The sequence below is a fragment of the Chroicocephalus ridibundus genome, chromosome 8, assembly GCF_963924245.1.
Source record: "Chroicocephalus ridibundus chromosome 8, bChrRid1.1, whole genome shotgun sequence".
Lineage (NCBI taxonomy): Eukaryota > Metazoa > Chordata > Aves > Charadriiformes > Laridae > Chroicocephalus > Chroicocephalus ridibundus.
In genome coordinates, this window is record NC_086291.1 from 53,358,887 (window position 1) to 53,374,537 (window position 15,651).

The 15,651-nt window shown below is 46.5% G+C and overlaps 1 protein-coding gene across 1 annotated transcript in view; it reads left to right on the forward strand.

Annotated features, from left to right (window-relative positions):
- RNF216 (ring finger protein 216) overlaps positions 1–15,651 on the forward strand; it is an 82,820-nt gene that overhangs the window by 5,556 nt on the left and 61,613 nt on the right. Inside the window, exons 2-5 of the mRNA XM_063344289.1 lie at positions 10,370–10,498; positions 11,675–11,808; positions 12,869–13,720; positions 15,435–15,511. Coding sequence (XP_063200359.1) covers positions 10,432–10,498; positions 11,675–11,808; positions 12,869–13,720; positions 15,435–15,511 — 1,130 coding nt within the window. The 5' untranslated portion in view covers positions 10,370–10,431. The remainder of the gene's footprint in view (positions 1–10,369; positions 10,499–11,674; positions 11,809–12,868; positions 13,721–15,434; positions 15,512–15,651) is intronic.

A 15,651-nucleotide genomic window follows, 5' to 3' on the forward strand; every position in this document is an offset into this window, starting at 1 on the left:
AAGCTTAAACAGTGTTGGACACTTGACTGCGATGACTAAGGGGTAGGCACGCAAATTCGCAGCCTGGAAACAGTCGCATCCATAGCAAATGGACTGACTGCAGCCTGTGTAACCTCTTAGCTGTGGCCTGTAGTGGTTTTCGTAGTCTTGCATATGCAAAATATTCATTATCCTTGGGGTGAAATTTTTAGGTACCTTGCAGTCTCCTAAATCTGTGTGACCGGACCTGGAGAATTAATGTGCAGTGCTGCTTTCCTTGCTTTTTAGCTGGCTAGCCGATAACTCATTCATTTGTGAACTTTAATAGGCTTCAGAAAAGAATCATGCTGGATGTGGAGCACCTCTAAATCTGGCCATGATCCGGTTTCACTGTTACCGGTTCTGATGTAGTGTTGTGCTCACCTCAGATAGATACAACCTCTTTGTTTTTTCTGCTATTTTAACACATTCTGCTTAAACCCTGCCATGGCCTCTGCCACGTGGCGTGGATGAAGTCAGACTGGACAACTGTCATGAGCCTGGAAGGCTGCCCTCGGTTTCTGCCACTGACAGCCCGCTTGCTGGCCTGGAATCGGTTGCCCACAGGGCCAACACTTGGCTGCAAACAAAACCAGACCTGGTTTTACAAAAGCAGTTGCTGGCTGGCTTGAAAAATCTTGTAACAACTGGTTATCTGTGGTGCTTGAGCATAGGACATAGTTTCCGTTCTTCAGACGGGTTGGTGGCAGTCCCTCTTGTGCAGCAGTTTTTGGGTGCAGCTTTTCTTTTTTTACTCTTTCCAGCAGGAATGGGTGCAGAGCATGAACCTGCTGCTCAGGTATTGTGTGTGCCTTACAAGGTTTCTATCAGTATTTTACTCTCTGTAGTTAAGGCAGTTGAAGACTCTTGACTGCAGAGTGAACTTGGCCTCTTGGCTCATTATGGCTTGAAGCCGATTCTTGTATGTATTTAAGCCCTTCAGTTGAATGTGTAAAAGCATCTTTCAAAAGCAGCGTGTGATCTTGGACTAGAAGCACATATAGATTGAGTGCTAGTTAGGCATCTCAGCTGGGGTCGCATAGCGTCAACTCTTAGGCTGCAGTTTAAGATCTTCCCCCTTTTTGCAGTTTATTTTAGCATCCTATTTCTGTTCTCCCAGTTATGCTGTGGTGGATGTGTGAGGAGAGAAGGTATCTGATCTGAATCCTACAAAAAAGTTTTCCAGGGCATTTCTTTTCAAAGCTGTAACAAATGCTGGTGGAGCTCAGTGTGAGAGGAGGTGACAAGCTGCGGTGTGGGAATGTGACCATCTTAAGCAGGTCTTGCTCTGAAAACCTTCTTAACATGAAGCCACAGCTTCTGGCCAGCACTGGCCACTGACCTTGGAAATTATGGCGAATGCAGATGCTTAACGTGGTTCAAAAAAAAGGGTACGGCTGTAATAACCGGAATATGTGACCTGGGAAGTCATTCTTTTTGGAAGTCCCTAATTCTGGGATGTTTGACACCTTGAATGGTTGGTGGCAAACTTTTAAGTCGATACTTCTAAAAATACTGTGCAGGTTGACACAGAAACCTTCCTTTTTGCTAAGGTGGGCTATTGCAATAAGTCGGGTTTTTTTTTTTTTTTTTTTTCCTTCTGTGCCACCTCAAGGTCAAGTCTTAGCTTTTGTATTGTCAGCAGCTTTGTGAAATGAGGTGAGGTGTGCTTTGCAGGCTGCAGCCATCCTTGAAAGCAAAGTTTCTTGTGATGGGTTCAGGTCACACTTAAAATAAAATAAAATTAAAAAATTCCCCTGTTCCTTTCCACATTTGCTCCTGGTAGTGCATTAGGGATTTTTTCTGGAACACAGCTTCCCAAGTGCAGCTTAGATCTTTGTTTCCAGAGCTGGTCTGCTGGGCATCAGCTTAACATCTAGGATGCCATCGCAACCTATTAATCCTTCATGAATTTAAAAGTCCTCTGACTGTTACTGCAACTAAAACTAACTCTTTGTGCTTTCCAGCCTTCTTGACTTCGCTCTGGTTTGTCCCTCGCTGCCGCTTTTAACAGTGTTTTGCTGGTTTTGTGCAGCCTGTCCCTCTTCTTCTTCCTCCCGCTGCCCACCGCAAATAGCTGGGAGCGGAGCAGGCTGCTGGGGGCTCGTCTAGGTGAAAGCCGTGGCCTGTGAGGGTTACTCTACCCAGCAACCTTGAACTCCTTTATTTCCCTCTTTCTTCTCCGGTGAAAAACGGTGCTAGGATGGGAACCTGAAGTCTCCTGCAGATGTGCATCCAACTTGTTAAATAGCTCCTTAAAAGGTTGCACTTGGTTTTCTTTGTTCTGTTATACCTTTTAAAAGTGACACTCGGCATCTCGTAAAAAAGAAAGAGAAAATGAGACAAAATACTAAGGATTTGGAGACAAAATGCTGCGTCCTTTCCCTTGGAGAGCTCTATGAAGCACAAGTAACAGAGGAGCACTCTCATATGTATATCCTGGGGCACGGAGGGCATTTCTCTTGTTCTTTTCCATGTGGCCGCTGGCTTGATGGGGAAGAGAAGACAGTTGCAATTCTTATTATGTAGAGCCCTGGCAAGTATGTGCAGCACCTGGTAGTCCGTGGAGTCCAGCTCTTTCAGACAGCAGTGGGTTTAATGACGGTGCTGCCCAGAGAAAGGAGCCTCTGCCACCTGCTCTTGGGATGCATGTGAGTTCAGGGCAAGAAAACTGGAAGTAAAACTCGCTCTGGAAGTGGCAAAGTTGCAAATCGCATGGTTTCACATGCTCTTCCGTTCATCCCCACCCTTCTGCCACAAAATCAGAGCAAAACAGTTCTTTAAAGTGATGGTTTGGGAGATAGGCTGTGTGCCCAAAGAGGTTGGGTTTGTGTGTACGTGCTGCCGTGGTGAAGTGCTGAGCTGCCAGTGCCTGAATTGTTGCTTGAGCATGAAATGCCAAGTTGGCATCTCTGTCTGTGATGTGGGAGGACCATTTTGGATTTTGGGATTACTTTATATGATCCTGCACATGCCAGAAGTCTGAAGCAGGCAGAGTAGTATCCTTTACAGGAGCAAACTGGAGAGACGCCTCCTGCCCCCCGAAGCCTCGAATTTTCACTTTGTTTTCAAAATGAGCTACTCAAGGCAAGGGCATTAACTCCCCTTTCCAACCAGACTTCTTAAACTTAACTTTTTTTTTTTTTTTTTTTTAGTGCTTGATTTGATAGGGAAAGCAAACGATGGATCTAAAGCTCCCCACCTCTTGAGCCAGCATGGGGGTTTTTTTTTTGCATACATCAAAATTAGCAGTCTCTTGCTGGTCAGAGAGATGTGACAATACGGAGCCCTGTTATTTAGCAGAAGGACTGAGGGGGCGGTTGTGATAAGGCAGTGAAATGTCCAGCAGTTGACCTTGATGCCAGTCGTCAGGGAATAACTTGAAGGCATCAGAAGCTTACAGTTGAGTTGAATTAGTAGTTGCCCATTTTTGGAGAACACGTACATCTGGTTCAGAACAGTTTTACATTTTAGAGAAGAGCTCGCAGAGCAGAGGTAGGTTTTGCTAGGAAAACTGGTGTCATTGTAGGGGGCCAGATGTTAGGTGAGTAAGATGAAACTGGACAGATTTCTTTCCTCGTGTATTTTGTGTAATAGAAGCAATAAAAATGGAGATTGGGTATTTCAAAAAAATATGATTGAATCATACTGTCACCTTAATGGAATGATGAACTGCAAGTGAGGTTAACTGAAAGTCTTGTGATGTACAGACAGTCGAGATGTTTCCTCTAAGTCCTAAGTTGACTTTCAAAATGGGAGAAGTATAGTTAGGGATTTGAACCCAAGTAATCCCTAAAAATCTGCTCTCTTAATTGCTCCTGACTAAGCAATTTACATTAGACCGCAGCAATGACACACAGATGTAGCTCAAACCCTTTTAATCCATAGCCTCTCCTTTCAAAACATCTTCTAATGTGTTCTTGGACACGCAGGTGACTGAGAATTGCCTGTTAAAAATGCACAGCGAAGCTCTGCAGGAAGCTACAGCGCTTGGTCCTTGGTCGAGCCACAAGCAGGTTCTAGTAAAACCAGCCAACCCCACCTTAGCGAACTCGTAGTTTGCTTTTCATCGATGCAGTGAGCATTAAGCACCCGCGGTCATCAAGAGAGCTCCCACCAATGGTAAGCCTTGGTGGAAAGGGCATCGCTTGGTTCAGCGCGTGTTTCACAGTGCGGCTTTTCTCCTTGGGTACAAGACGGTGAGGAATGGGGAACTTCTGTAAGATAACTAAAAGTTGTGGTTGCTGCCAGAGAAGTTTGAAGACTCCCTGTCCCTCTTGTCCATCTTAATAACGTTCTAGCCTGGAGCATTGCTCCTGGAGCTGGTTGGGATGCTGGTGTGGCTGCAGAAATAGTCGGTGCTCTTCTGAGATATTTTCTGCACAGTGCGTGTATTGGCTGTCTTGTACATACGGACAGGTAAACATTCCGGTTTGCTTTACTTGCCACAAAACACATCGGGTGTTACGTTGTCTTATATTTTGGTGGGACAAAATCAGTTCTCTGACTTTCTGTGGTAGAACTGTGTTACCTGTCTCTTAATGGAGAAAAAATTGTTTACTTTGGCCTCTGTTCCTTGATCTTTCTCAGGTCTCAGGAATCCTGTCTTCCCCTTCTTAGAGGGTGTACGTGTCTGTCTAAAATCCTTTGGTAAGCCAAGCCAGCTGCTCATGTCTTGTGAAACATTTAGGGAGTGTTTTAAAACTTATAATCTAATTCTGTTATTAAATGATGTTTTGGTTTGTTGTTCCTCTCCAGCACATACTATGGGTCCAAATATTTGTGGCAGAGCTACATGGGTGCAGTTGTCATAATTCTACCCCCGTTCTGTGCTCCTGAGAGGAGCTTTTGTGTGATAACTGTATCTGGTTGTGCTGTTTTCATAGCAAACCGATGCGCTGCTGGAAACTGGGTGGTCTTGCCTGCGAGGCACTGCTGTCTTCAGGAGGCCAGGGGTAAGGCTTTTTGGTTTTGGCGTGGTTTCCGACTTTTGTCTGAGCAGTGGTTAGCCCTCCGTGCCAGCCACGTCTTAATCTCTGCCTTTATTCCTTTCCGAGGTGCGAGGCACTGGCGGTAGCTGCCTTGTGCGTGGCAAATAGGGCTTGTTTGTGCACGGTGGTTCTCGTCGGGCGTATGATCAGGGGATTTCTAATTTTTGGTTGGGATGATGCCGCTTAACACGATCAACCGCTGTGAAACTCTCCCCGCTTTTGCGAAGTGACTGTTTCAAGGAGCAGCCCCCAGAAGACCGTGAACCCTTTGAAATGTTTCAATGAAATGCTCGCCAGTTAAGTTGGGCTGGTTTATTTCCCTTCTGTTGTGCTGCTTTTTTTTTTTTTTTTTTTTTTTTTTAGGGCTGAATTTTTAGCTTTTCATTTTGCTGGTTGTCACAAGCCATGCATTATTTAAGTAGCTTCTCTTTGTTTTAGCAGCTTGAAAGGAGACAGAAATTCACCTTGCTCGCAGGCTACCAGCAGACACGTTTGCTGCCCGCAGGCAGAAAGTAGGAGTTGATGCTCTTCTGTCAACGTAGGTGAGCAACGGTGGTGTTGCTGTATGGGGGAGAGGCTAAATCACACAATGATTTGATGTTGCTGACATCTCTTTCAAGTTGTTCTTTTTTTTTTTTTTTGTTTTCCCCCCCCCCCATTCGGTTGGGATTTCAATTCCTGCCTCCCCTGCAGTGCTTTCTGTCTAGTCCTGTTGCCTTGAGCTAGAGCCAGAAAAGAGCACTTTGAGTCTAGTCCCGTCTTGGGTACGTGGGAGTTCGAGATTTCAAATGCTATAAGTGTGTGTGTGGGGAAATATATTACACCGTCTCTAGGAGGGGGGTCTCCCCTCGACTGTCGCTTTAAATTCCAGCACTGTCTGAAGATGCTCATTGCAGCACAAACGCGAGGTGGAGGGAGCAGGCTGGAGTTCTGCTCTAATTACTGCAGTCCAGAAGCGCCTGCATATACCGGGAGTTTAAATATATGCACAGTACCGATGCCTGCTATTTTTAGCCTAGGCTAAAAATAATGTAACGTGGTGTTTGCAGGGATTTTAAATGGGTTTTGGAAATCCTTGTGTAAGCATTCTGTGTGCACCTGAGACCTGCTTCACCTCTTAGCAGCTGATCCGGCGACTCGTAGTGGTGGTTGGGACCAGCAGTTTTGTAGATTATATATTTGCGTGTACAAGAAGCTTGTTCGGGAAGTACGTGTGACTTCAGCTGTCGGTGTGAGATCTAGTCAGTTCAGAGAACAGTTACACCTAAGTCCCTGGTGGTCTCTGATTTTTCCGGTAGCTGTTCTGTTTAATGGGTTGTTCTCCTCTCAAGTCGCTGTAGGAAAAAACTTAATGGGGAGGATTTTATTGCCTGTGCAGTGAAACAACTTGTATGTGCAGAGTCGTGATTGCATGGAGTAATATGGGAAAATGGAGGGGAGATTTGGTGGAACCACATCTTCAGCGTGGAGGTCTTCACCGCGCTGTCAGCGGGTGGCTTCAAGGACGTGATAAGAGTTTTGTGTCACCCTTGTGCTGTATAGGGATATGAGTCCTGTTTGTGTGCTGTAGTGCAGGTGGGAATTTTTAAGAAAAAAGAAGGAGAAAAATAAAAAAAGCTTGCGAAGTGTATGCCTGCCTGCTGCCAGGTCTTTTTAAAATAGTTCTAGTATCCTGTCCTGGACTGTATTGTGGAAATGCTGATGGTCATGTTAGAGCTTGGTTATAGGTAGCCTTATTCTTTACCTATAAATAGGCACTGAAATCACTGAGGTAGCATAGGATGGCACTTCTTTCCGTCTGTCTTGCTTGCTTTTTTATTTATGTTGTTTATGTAGGGCAAGACCCTAGGGTGGCTTTGATCTTGTTACTTCACGTTCTTGGCGGCCTGGTGCTATAAACATGAATAAACTTCTTATTCATGCCACTAGATGGAACTGGCCCGTGCTTATAGATATTTGTTTAAACTTGAGCTCTGTATTGAGTATTGACAAAATGAATTGCGAGCTCTCGGTGGAAGCTTGGCTTTTCCCCTCAAAGCAGTGCTTTATTAAGCTGCTTGGGGTTTTATGCAGTCTGTTTTGAAATAGAAAAGTAGTACATTGCCAGTTCTTTCCAGGCTTGGCTGCTTTTTTTTTTTTGTTGTTGCCTTGACTGTGTATTACAGTTAATGCTATTTATTATATTCCTGCTTTTAAACCACCATGACTCTTTTGGTGATGTGTGGGCATCTTTCTCTTGTACAGGGGGGTAGACAGTCTGTTATCCCAAATTTCGTTTCACATTATTTCCTGTACTACTTTCTTGATGCCGAAGGTTGAAGTGTGCAAGTTCCTTTCTATGAGAACCGGAGTTGCCTATGGAGAATACGGTCTTAATGTTAGTTCTGTGGCTTATCCCTTGTTCTTGGATTTGAACAGCTGTAGTTTAGCCAGCATTGGACAGCAATGCACAAAGCACCATTTGAGCTACTTGGGAGAAGATTTTTTTTTTTGGTGACCGTGCCGAGCATTTGCGGTGTTGACCCACCCATGCATACACGCATACCCAGCTCTGCTAATGCACCGCATGCCCCTGTAGGGGAGAAATAATCCGAGCCACTTAGCTTTGCTCAGCGCAGATCCGAGCAGATGCCTGTCTGGCCTCTGTCTGCACTGCTTGATGCTGCGAGGGCTGATTTGTGGCTTCCACAAACGTCCCTGTTCTTCCCCAGCCAGTCTTGGAGCGATCCTTTGCCGTCGTTTCCTGCCAAGAGGTTCCTTTCAGCCTGCATGAAGGCAGCTGAGACGAGGTGGGTGCTAGCTCTGCAGGGGCTGGTGACTGTTGCAGGGAGTGCTTTGTAGGACCGACCTGCTGGGAAGCAGAAGTGGTTGGTGTGGGTATGTGAGCTGAAGAGGCCCGAGTGCCGCTCCTGGCTTTGCTGCTAGCCTGCTTGGTGGCCTTGGCTACGCTGGTCCTTTCCATGCTTCCATTTCTCCGTCTTTTAAACGGCAAGAAGCGTATTGATCTTATTTTCTAAAGTATAAGAGGGCTAAGGATGGAAAAATGTTATGCAGGAGTAGGTAGCTATTCATGAATACCAGGGAAAATACGACTGTAATAATGTGGATGTGACCTTTTAAAAAGGACAGGGGTTTCGCCAAGTATGCTTACAGTGATCCAGCTACTGAGCTGCTGCTCCAGCACCTGTCTGCAATGATGAGATTTCATGCCATTCTGGCAAATAAAGTACGATTTGTTTCTTCTTGATAAGGCAGAAGCTAAAGAACTTCGTGGAAACACTCCCAAAATCTTGCTCTTGAAGCATTTTCAAAGCATCGACGTGCCCATGATGCTCTTGGAGCAGTTTACTGGAAATCGTATGTGCTACTGAGGTTTCACGGTTCAAATATAGGGGTAGTTGCATGTTTGTAGTAATGCTGGTTAGAAGAGGCCTCTCCAGTTCCATAGCCCAATGTCCCGCTCAACTTTGGACCACCACCAGTGCTGGGACCAGGTGAGCGTGGCCTTGAAACCTTTATGGTGGAGGTTCCCTCCGGAGAAGACAGGCACTGGGCCACACTGTTGGCACCCTTGGTGCGTGTTAAGCAAGTGTCCTACCCTGCGAATGGGGAGAATGCTGCTGCCTTGCTCGTTTATCCCGCTGCTCGTTTATCTCACCGCCTACGGTGCAAGGTTGCGGACCGTGTCTGCAGGAGGAAGGTGTCCTCCTGGCCAAAGCCATCCAACTCTCGGTGTTTTCTGTGAAGTGTGGCTTGGGTTTTGCCTTTTTTAGGTGTCAAATTATACTTTTTTGTTGTTGTTGTTCCTATGATTTGATCCTGTATTAAAATATTTTGAAGATGATAACGACTAGTTCCTTGAGGGGGGTATAGATATGGGTATGTAGTATGCATCTGAACTGATCTCTTCATTTTGCTGTCCTAGCTGCAAATCCTGTTCCCTGCAGAGGAGGTCAAGTAGAATTATTGAGGAAGAATTTAGTCTGCTCTTGTGTACAAGCAAACAGGATTTTATAGCAGACCCGCCATTTTCTTCCAACTTATGCATCAGTAAATATTTAATAATACGGATTCCTCCATGCTCTAATAACGAGATGGATACTTCTCAGTAAAAAGACCTGCTTTCTCATTCCCGTGATCAAATTGTGGTCGGAGTTCCTCTGTGTATTCAGCTGCTCTGTGATTGCCCGAGTTGAGAGCTATAAGCTGACAGAGCATAAAATGGAAACCTACTGTTCAGGTTGCGGTGATTCCTCTGATCTCCTAATCCTGTTCGGGAGCTTCCAGCCGGCTCATTGTGCTTCTCTGAAAACAGGTGGGGGTAGCAAATTTTAGTCCCAAAAGCTCAGTCCTGTGAAAGGACCCTGATCCCTGTCGGGCTCTCTCTTTGGTTTGAGAGCAGGTGGGGTATCCAGGAATTTGTACCAAACCCTCATTGAGGAGGGGAGGTGTCATAAATCAGGGAGGTCTCTTCTTTAAAAGAGCAGGTGATGGCAAGAAAGTGTGCTCTGTAAGTGGGACTTGTTCCCGTGCCGGTTCACAGTGCGGGCACAAAACACGCACGTATGTACTACCCTGCCGGGGTGCAGCTTCCTTCTGACGTACCACCAGTGTGGACATTGTGGAAGCGAGCTCTAAGCATCTCTGGGCCCTCTGGAGTTGTGCCTCAGCTTGGTGGCACGCAAAGGAATTAGGGGTTTGATGCCGGTGTCTCCGTTTCAGCAGTGTGGTTCGGCTCCTCAACAGCCAGGCTGCCGGGTCTGACCCGTGACGTTGGCTCTTCACCTCGGTGCCAGCATTTCTGCAGCACTTGCGCGAGGTACGGCTTCATGGCATGAAGGGCAATAGCAGGTGGTTGTAATGACATCCACTGGTACGTTTGAGATGCAGCTTGACACCGTGTTGCCCTCTGGCAGCTCAGGCAAGTGGCTTTTGCTCCTCTCACCAGTAGATGGTGGCAGAAACACCACTATTGAGTTGATGCATCAGGTTTTTGACTTCTTGGAAACGGGGTACGATCTACATACAGGGAGGGTTTGAGTCCTGGCTGGTCAGAATAGCATCTCTCCCCCCTTCCTGTGATTGCATAGCTGTAAGCATCTTCATGACTTCTCCAGAGGCGCCTCTCAGGCCTGATCGCACTCTTCAGTCGGCTGTCTTAACCCTTGGAACAGAATACAACAGAAACATGTCTCTCTGAGGCACTGAGAAGGGGGTCCAGACAAATATCCTCACGGAGAAGCTGTGTTGGGGGAGCCAGGAGAACCCCAAAAACGATCTGGCAGCTTAGTCTTGGGAAAGCCTGATCTGGGTGCTGCTGAGTTTGCCTTACTCTCTCCTGGTTTTATTTTGTCTTGTAGTTCCTCCTGTGAGCCTGACTGCCATGCCTGGGCACTGACGCTTTCGGGTGCAGCTGTTTAAAATGGCAGAGAGAGGTGGAAATGAAGAAGTAACTGACTTGAACAGCTTCCGTGGTCACAGAGGAAAAGGTGAGCACCAATTTGCGCACATTTCCAAAACTCTCTTTGTAAAACTCTGCTTACAAGCAGCAGGATCCATAGATACTGAACTTGCAAGAGTGCTGTTAATGGGAACCTGCTAGTGGTCCGTTTGCGGTGTCATACGCTGCTCTGTTACACTGATTTCACAGCCACCTACAGAAAGTTCTCTCGTTTTATGCTGACATGCAAAATATTTGGCTCTTGTCTTTCTCATGTTGTACTGCCTTAAGGCAGATCGCTAACTTCTTGGGAACAGCATGTCGAGTTATTTCAGCAGATCTGAGGGGCTTGTGGTGTTCCACCCTTTTGAGGACCTCACAGGAGAGCGGCTGGCTTTGCATTCCTGTGCTCACAGGGCTGTGTGCGTTGGCACCCGTTCCTTCAAGAGTGGAATTTAAAGTGATGCTTTCTGTATATGCCTGAAAGGTGATAAATGAATATTGTGAATACTCATGCTAAAGCATAAGCCAAAATGTTGCGTCAAATCGTAGGGAAAGCATGGTAGTATGCTGTCTGCAGTACAGAAACCCTCCCTTTCTGACTGGAATGTCCTGAGTTCCAGCTCAGCAGCATCTGTATTCCACTCTTGGTGAGCCTTGAGGGACGAGGTTGTCATTAAACAGCAGGATTTCTTCTGCACCCACAGTCAGGGCCCTATCCCAGGCCTGCATACGGTGCTCCTGCAAAGTCACGCTCTTTCAGAAAAGAATTGCACAGAGAACCTTATCTCTCCTCTAGAATGCACTGCACATTGATAAAAGAAGATGTATTGTCCCTGAGATAATGAATGTTCAGGACTTCTCTGCAAAAATTAGGAAGTACTCTCTATGTGTCTTGTACAGAATAATTTTTGCAGCAGCTTGACTCATGTTGAAGTTTGGGATAGAAGCATCTCCGCGTCAGTGTCAATGGGTGACTGTTTCATGCATGTGCCTTTGTGGCCTCTGGAGCTGTAGCTCGTGCAGGTGTTTTGCTCAGGGGGCCACAGGAGGTAGGAGTGGCTGTAACAGTAACTGGCAGAGGAACCAGTGACTTTTGAGCGCTTCTTCCCTGTTGTTGCCCTGCAAATGTGAAGATTGATTTTTCAGATGTTTCGGTGCTTGTGCCCTGTAATTTCAGTTATTTACCTTTAGCAAATAGCTAAATTTACTTACTTTACTGCAGACCGGATAAGCCGCGGGGACGAAGGTCTTATCACGATATCAGATTCCTCGGATGAAGAATTACCTTTGTTGTTGGAAACGCCAGCAGAGCAGCAGCACGAGGAAGATGACGATGATGTTGTCATCTTGGCAGAGGTAGCTTTGCATTCTTGTACTTGCCCTGCTTTATTCATGGCCCTTATAGCCAACTCTTACGCAAATATCTGATGCGTTCCTTTGAGAGTCCTGTCCAGTTAACAGTAATTTACTTAGGATGTCCAAAATGAATGTTGAAATCACAGCTTTTTGCTTTTAAGTGTTTAATCATATTTTTGGCCCAGGAGAGGAGAGCTAGGCTGTTAAACTGCATTGTATTTAAAGTTCTACTTAAGGAAGGTTGTAGCTTCCATAAAGTTATCTATCTAAATCCAGAAAGGTGGAGTGCTTCGTAAGAGGTCTTGATGTTCCTTAGAAGGCGGGTTTTCAAAACGTGCTTTGTATGCCTTATATTCCTCTGTGCTGTTTGGATTCTTGTTGGGCTGTTGCAGGCACTCGCATTTTTTGCGCTTTTACGAATCCAGCCCGCCTGATAAGTCTCTTTCCACTGGCACAGAGGAGGGCCAGAGGCTTTAGCTTACCCTGATTATTTTTAAGTGTCCAATTCCATACCTAAGCTTTATTAAGAATATATTCCACTTTTCCGTTAGAGTGACCGGAGGCATTAAGAAAATGGGTTGCGAAGCTGACCCTTCTGTTTCTTAGTTGAAAACAGTTGCAGAGAATTTTCAAACTCTGTCAGCGTATAGCAGTCCTAACCTGCCAGGGGCAAGAACAAGGCCAGAGATTAACATTTTTGAGCTTTTGAGCTTGCATTTGAGAATGCAAATATGCCGTTAGTTCGTTCCTCCTTTCCATACTATTTTACTGGGAGGGAAGCAGGGACTGAGGTGAGCTCAGGCAATTATTCCGGTCTGAAAGTCCTGGGCGACCCCGGTTCTGCCAAATGTTCTCTTAGCGCCGGGGGACAGACTGAGGATGGAGTTTGGTGGAACAAAGATATGTGGGTTGCAGTTTCATGCCTTATTAAGCACCTTGCTAAACAGACTTTTCATCTGTTTTCCATCAGAAATTCGATTAGATGCGAAAGATGATCTGGGACAAGGATTCTGACATGCAGACAAGAACTCCTACTTACTCTTGTCTGTCTTCTTTTTAGACCCCAAAGCATCACCAGCCTCTGCGTCCCAATGTCATCAGACCTGCTGCTCAATGGCAGGGTGCAAACACGGTGGGAGAAGGAGGATCTAAAAGTGCTGTTGGGCCTTTGAGGAGCATATATCTGCAAGATGACAACTCAACTCTGCTCTGCCAGGGAGAGCGGTATAATCACATGGTGGAGAGCAGTGCTGGACCAAGCAGGGATGAGAATGTGAACTTTGCCTTGCCTGGACCATCTGAGCTTAATGGCCCCAGGTTTGAACTTACAAGTAACCAGGAGCCTGGCCCGAGTTTGCTTCCAGCAATAAAGACGAGTCCACAGCCTGTTGTTAACAGAGAAATTATTAGTCTGGAGAATGCAGGCTTTCCACCACAACAGGAAGAAAAGGTGGAAGCCCAGGGATGGCAAGGAGACGACTTGGAGCCAGAGCAGAACCTCAGAGGAACAGCTGCTGCAACTACCACAGACCAGGAGACCCATGAGGACAGACAGATGGATCACCCGTTCTTCCAGCCCTTGGAAGGTGAGCCACATGCTCTAATAAATGGTTGTGCTCCTCAGCAAGGGCAGCCTGAAGCAGACCCAGGATCTTTGAGGGCATATGGAGAGGAGGCTCCTGGGCCAGCCTTCCCACGACCTGAACCACAGCAGGATGGGATTCCAGGTCCCGCTTCACCCCAGCCGGCGCATCCACCAGAAGAAACGAGTCAACAGGCAGCAATAGACAATGAACAGCCAGGTCCGGCATTCCCTGCGCAGGGCTCTCATGAACTCCGCTCAAGTAATGTGCCAGAACAAGGAGCTGCTGGGCAGGACCAAGACCTGACTGCGCTGCTCATCAGAGAGACAGTAAGTATTCCCAGGGCTTGTTTGACTTCAGCGTGCATCTTATTTTCAGGCAGGTTTTTCAAGGTGTGTAGTGTTTCACATGCTCAAAGCACGGCCCTATTGACTTCAGCTGCAAATCCCCATCATTTTGGCTGAGACTCAGCTACGCACCGGGAGAGGAGCGTGCAGTGAACTGTCTTGGAAAACTTTGGTTTGAAAGACTGACCCCAGTGCTATGGTTGAAGTGGTGAGAGGATGCAGATCTTGAGGGAACTATTTGCTTTGGGATGAGCTCTTGGCTAGAGAAAGGCTTAGCAGAACTGATTGCAGGTCCCAAGGGCACAGCGAGGTGAAATAACACAGGTCTGTTCCCTTAAAGGCTACTGCCCTCTCAGTTCTGCTAGTTTGTTTTTGTCTGGCTGATTCCTAACCCAACTCTGTGGAGCTGGTTTAGGAATGGATGTAGAACTAAACCAGCCAAAACTGAGCCACTAAACACTGGCAAAGGGATAGAGGGTGAGGTAGAGAAGGCTTAGGAACACGTGGCTGAGAGCCACGGCTGCTTTCGGCTGACTCTCCTAAAGCAGTGTGGTCCATGGCCACGTTAAGGCCACCGAAGTGGTCAGGGGTAATGGTTGCCCTTGCAGTGTGGATTTCCAAACAGTAGCACTGAGGGATTACTGAGTAAGCAGCATGAAGACTCACGTGTGTTAACTCCACATACTCCTTTCTGACTCTGTGAAAACCAACAACCAAAACAAAAAAAAAGTGGTCATGCCTCACGTGTCTAATGTTTTCCCCTCCAGTGCACGCTCCTCCCCTTGATTGCTAGGGAGGAAGGGTCTCTCTTGATGCCTTACGGAATACTTTTCTGCAAACGAGTGCATTTTCCTGCATCTGTACCTTACACTACCACCCCCATCCCCTCCAGATCTTCCCTTCACACCCCAGATCTGAGGCTCTGTGGGAAAACTGGGGTTGAGGAAAATATTCTTTAAGTAGCAGTCCAAAAAAATTCACTTCTTTCCAAGTAAGACCTTGTTGATCAGCGACATGCTTTGAGATGGGCAGGTAGAGACTCTTGCATTCAGGGTTGCTTGACAACCCTGACCAGTTCAGTCTTGCAAAGCAAAATATCGCATGGTGCAATCGATTGCAATACCTGTACAGAAACCCAACGAGAGAGCGGCAAAGGGTGCTCTTTGCTACGTGGCTAATGCTGGGAGAGCTTTCACAGAGATGCCAGTGAAGGTTTGTTGTCTGTTCTGATCTCATTGCTGGTGCGTCTGGGTGGTTTGGGTGGGTATGCGCATTGTTGGATTTTTTCCTTTTGCTTTGGAATGCTGTATTTCAGCACACAATCTGGAACTCCTTAATCTTCTGTCTGAAGGTAAATATTAGTTTTGCTTGTGTTGCAGATCATACCTACCTGCCTCTCCTTTTTCCAGCCAGCCTGAATCACGTGTTAGGCAGCTGCTCATGGCCATTCATATCACTACCCATGCTCTTCTTGTGAGAAAGAGCTGTTAGCAATCATCCTGTGGAGCAAAGGAAAGCCAGCAGCTTGCAGTATCCAGGCTGGATGGGTACAAATCCTCTCTTGAAATCCATTTTGGCCCGTGTCTCAGGAGTGTGCTGGATAATTACCTATAAATCCCTGTCTTTGGTGCTGTTGCTAGGTTGTGCTACACAGCTCCTCTAATACCTACGTAACCTTTAGCTTTTCCTACTGTAGGAAGCAAGATTCCCAGATGCGAAGAAGGAATATATTGAAGAGCTAATCAGCATCAAGAACTGCTATGACTTAAATGTGTAAGTACAGGGCTAAGAGCCAGGGTGTATCGTACAGCAGTCTGGCTGCAGTCACACTTCCATGTCCTTACCTGCTAATGATGCTGTTCTAGAGCATATCCAGGCTGAGAGTCACCACTGCATTGATAGTGCCAAAGAGC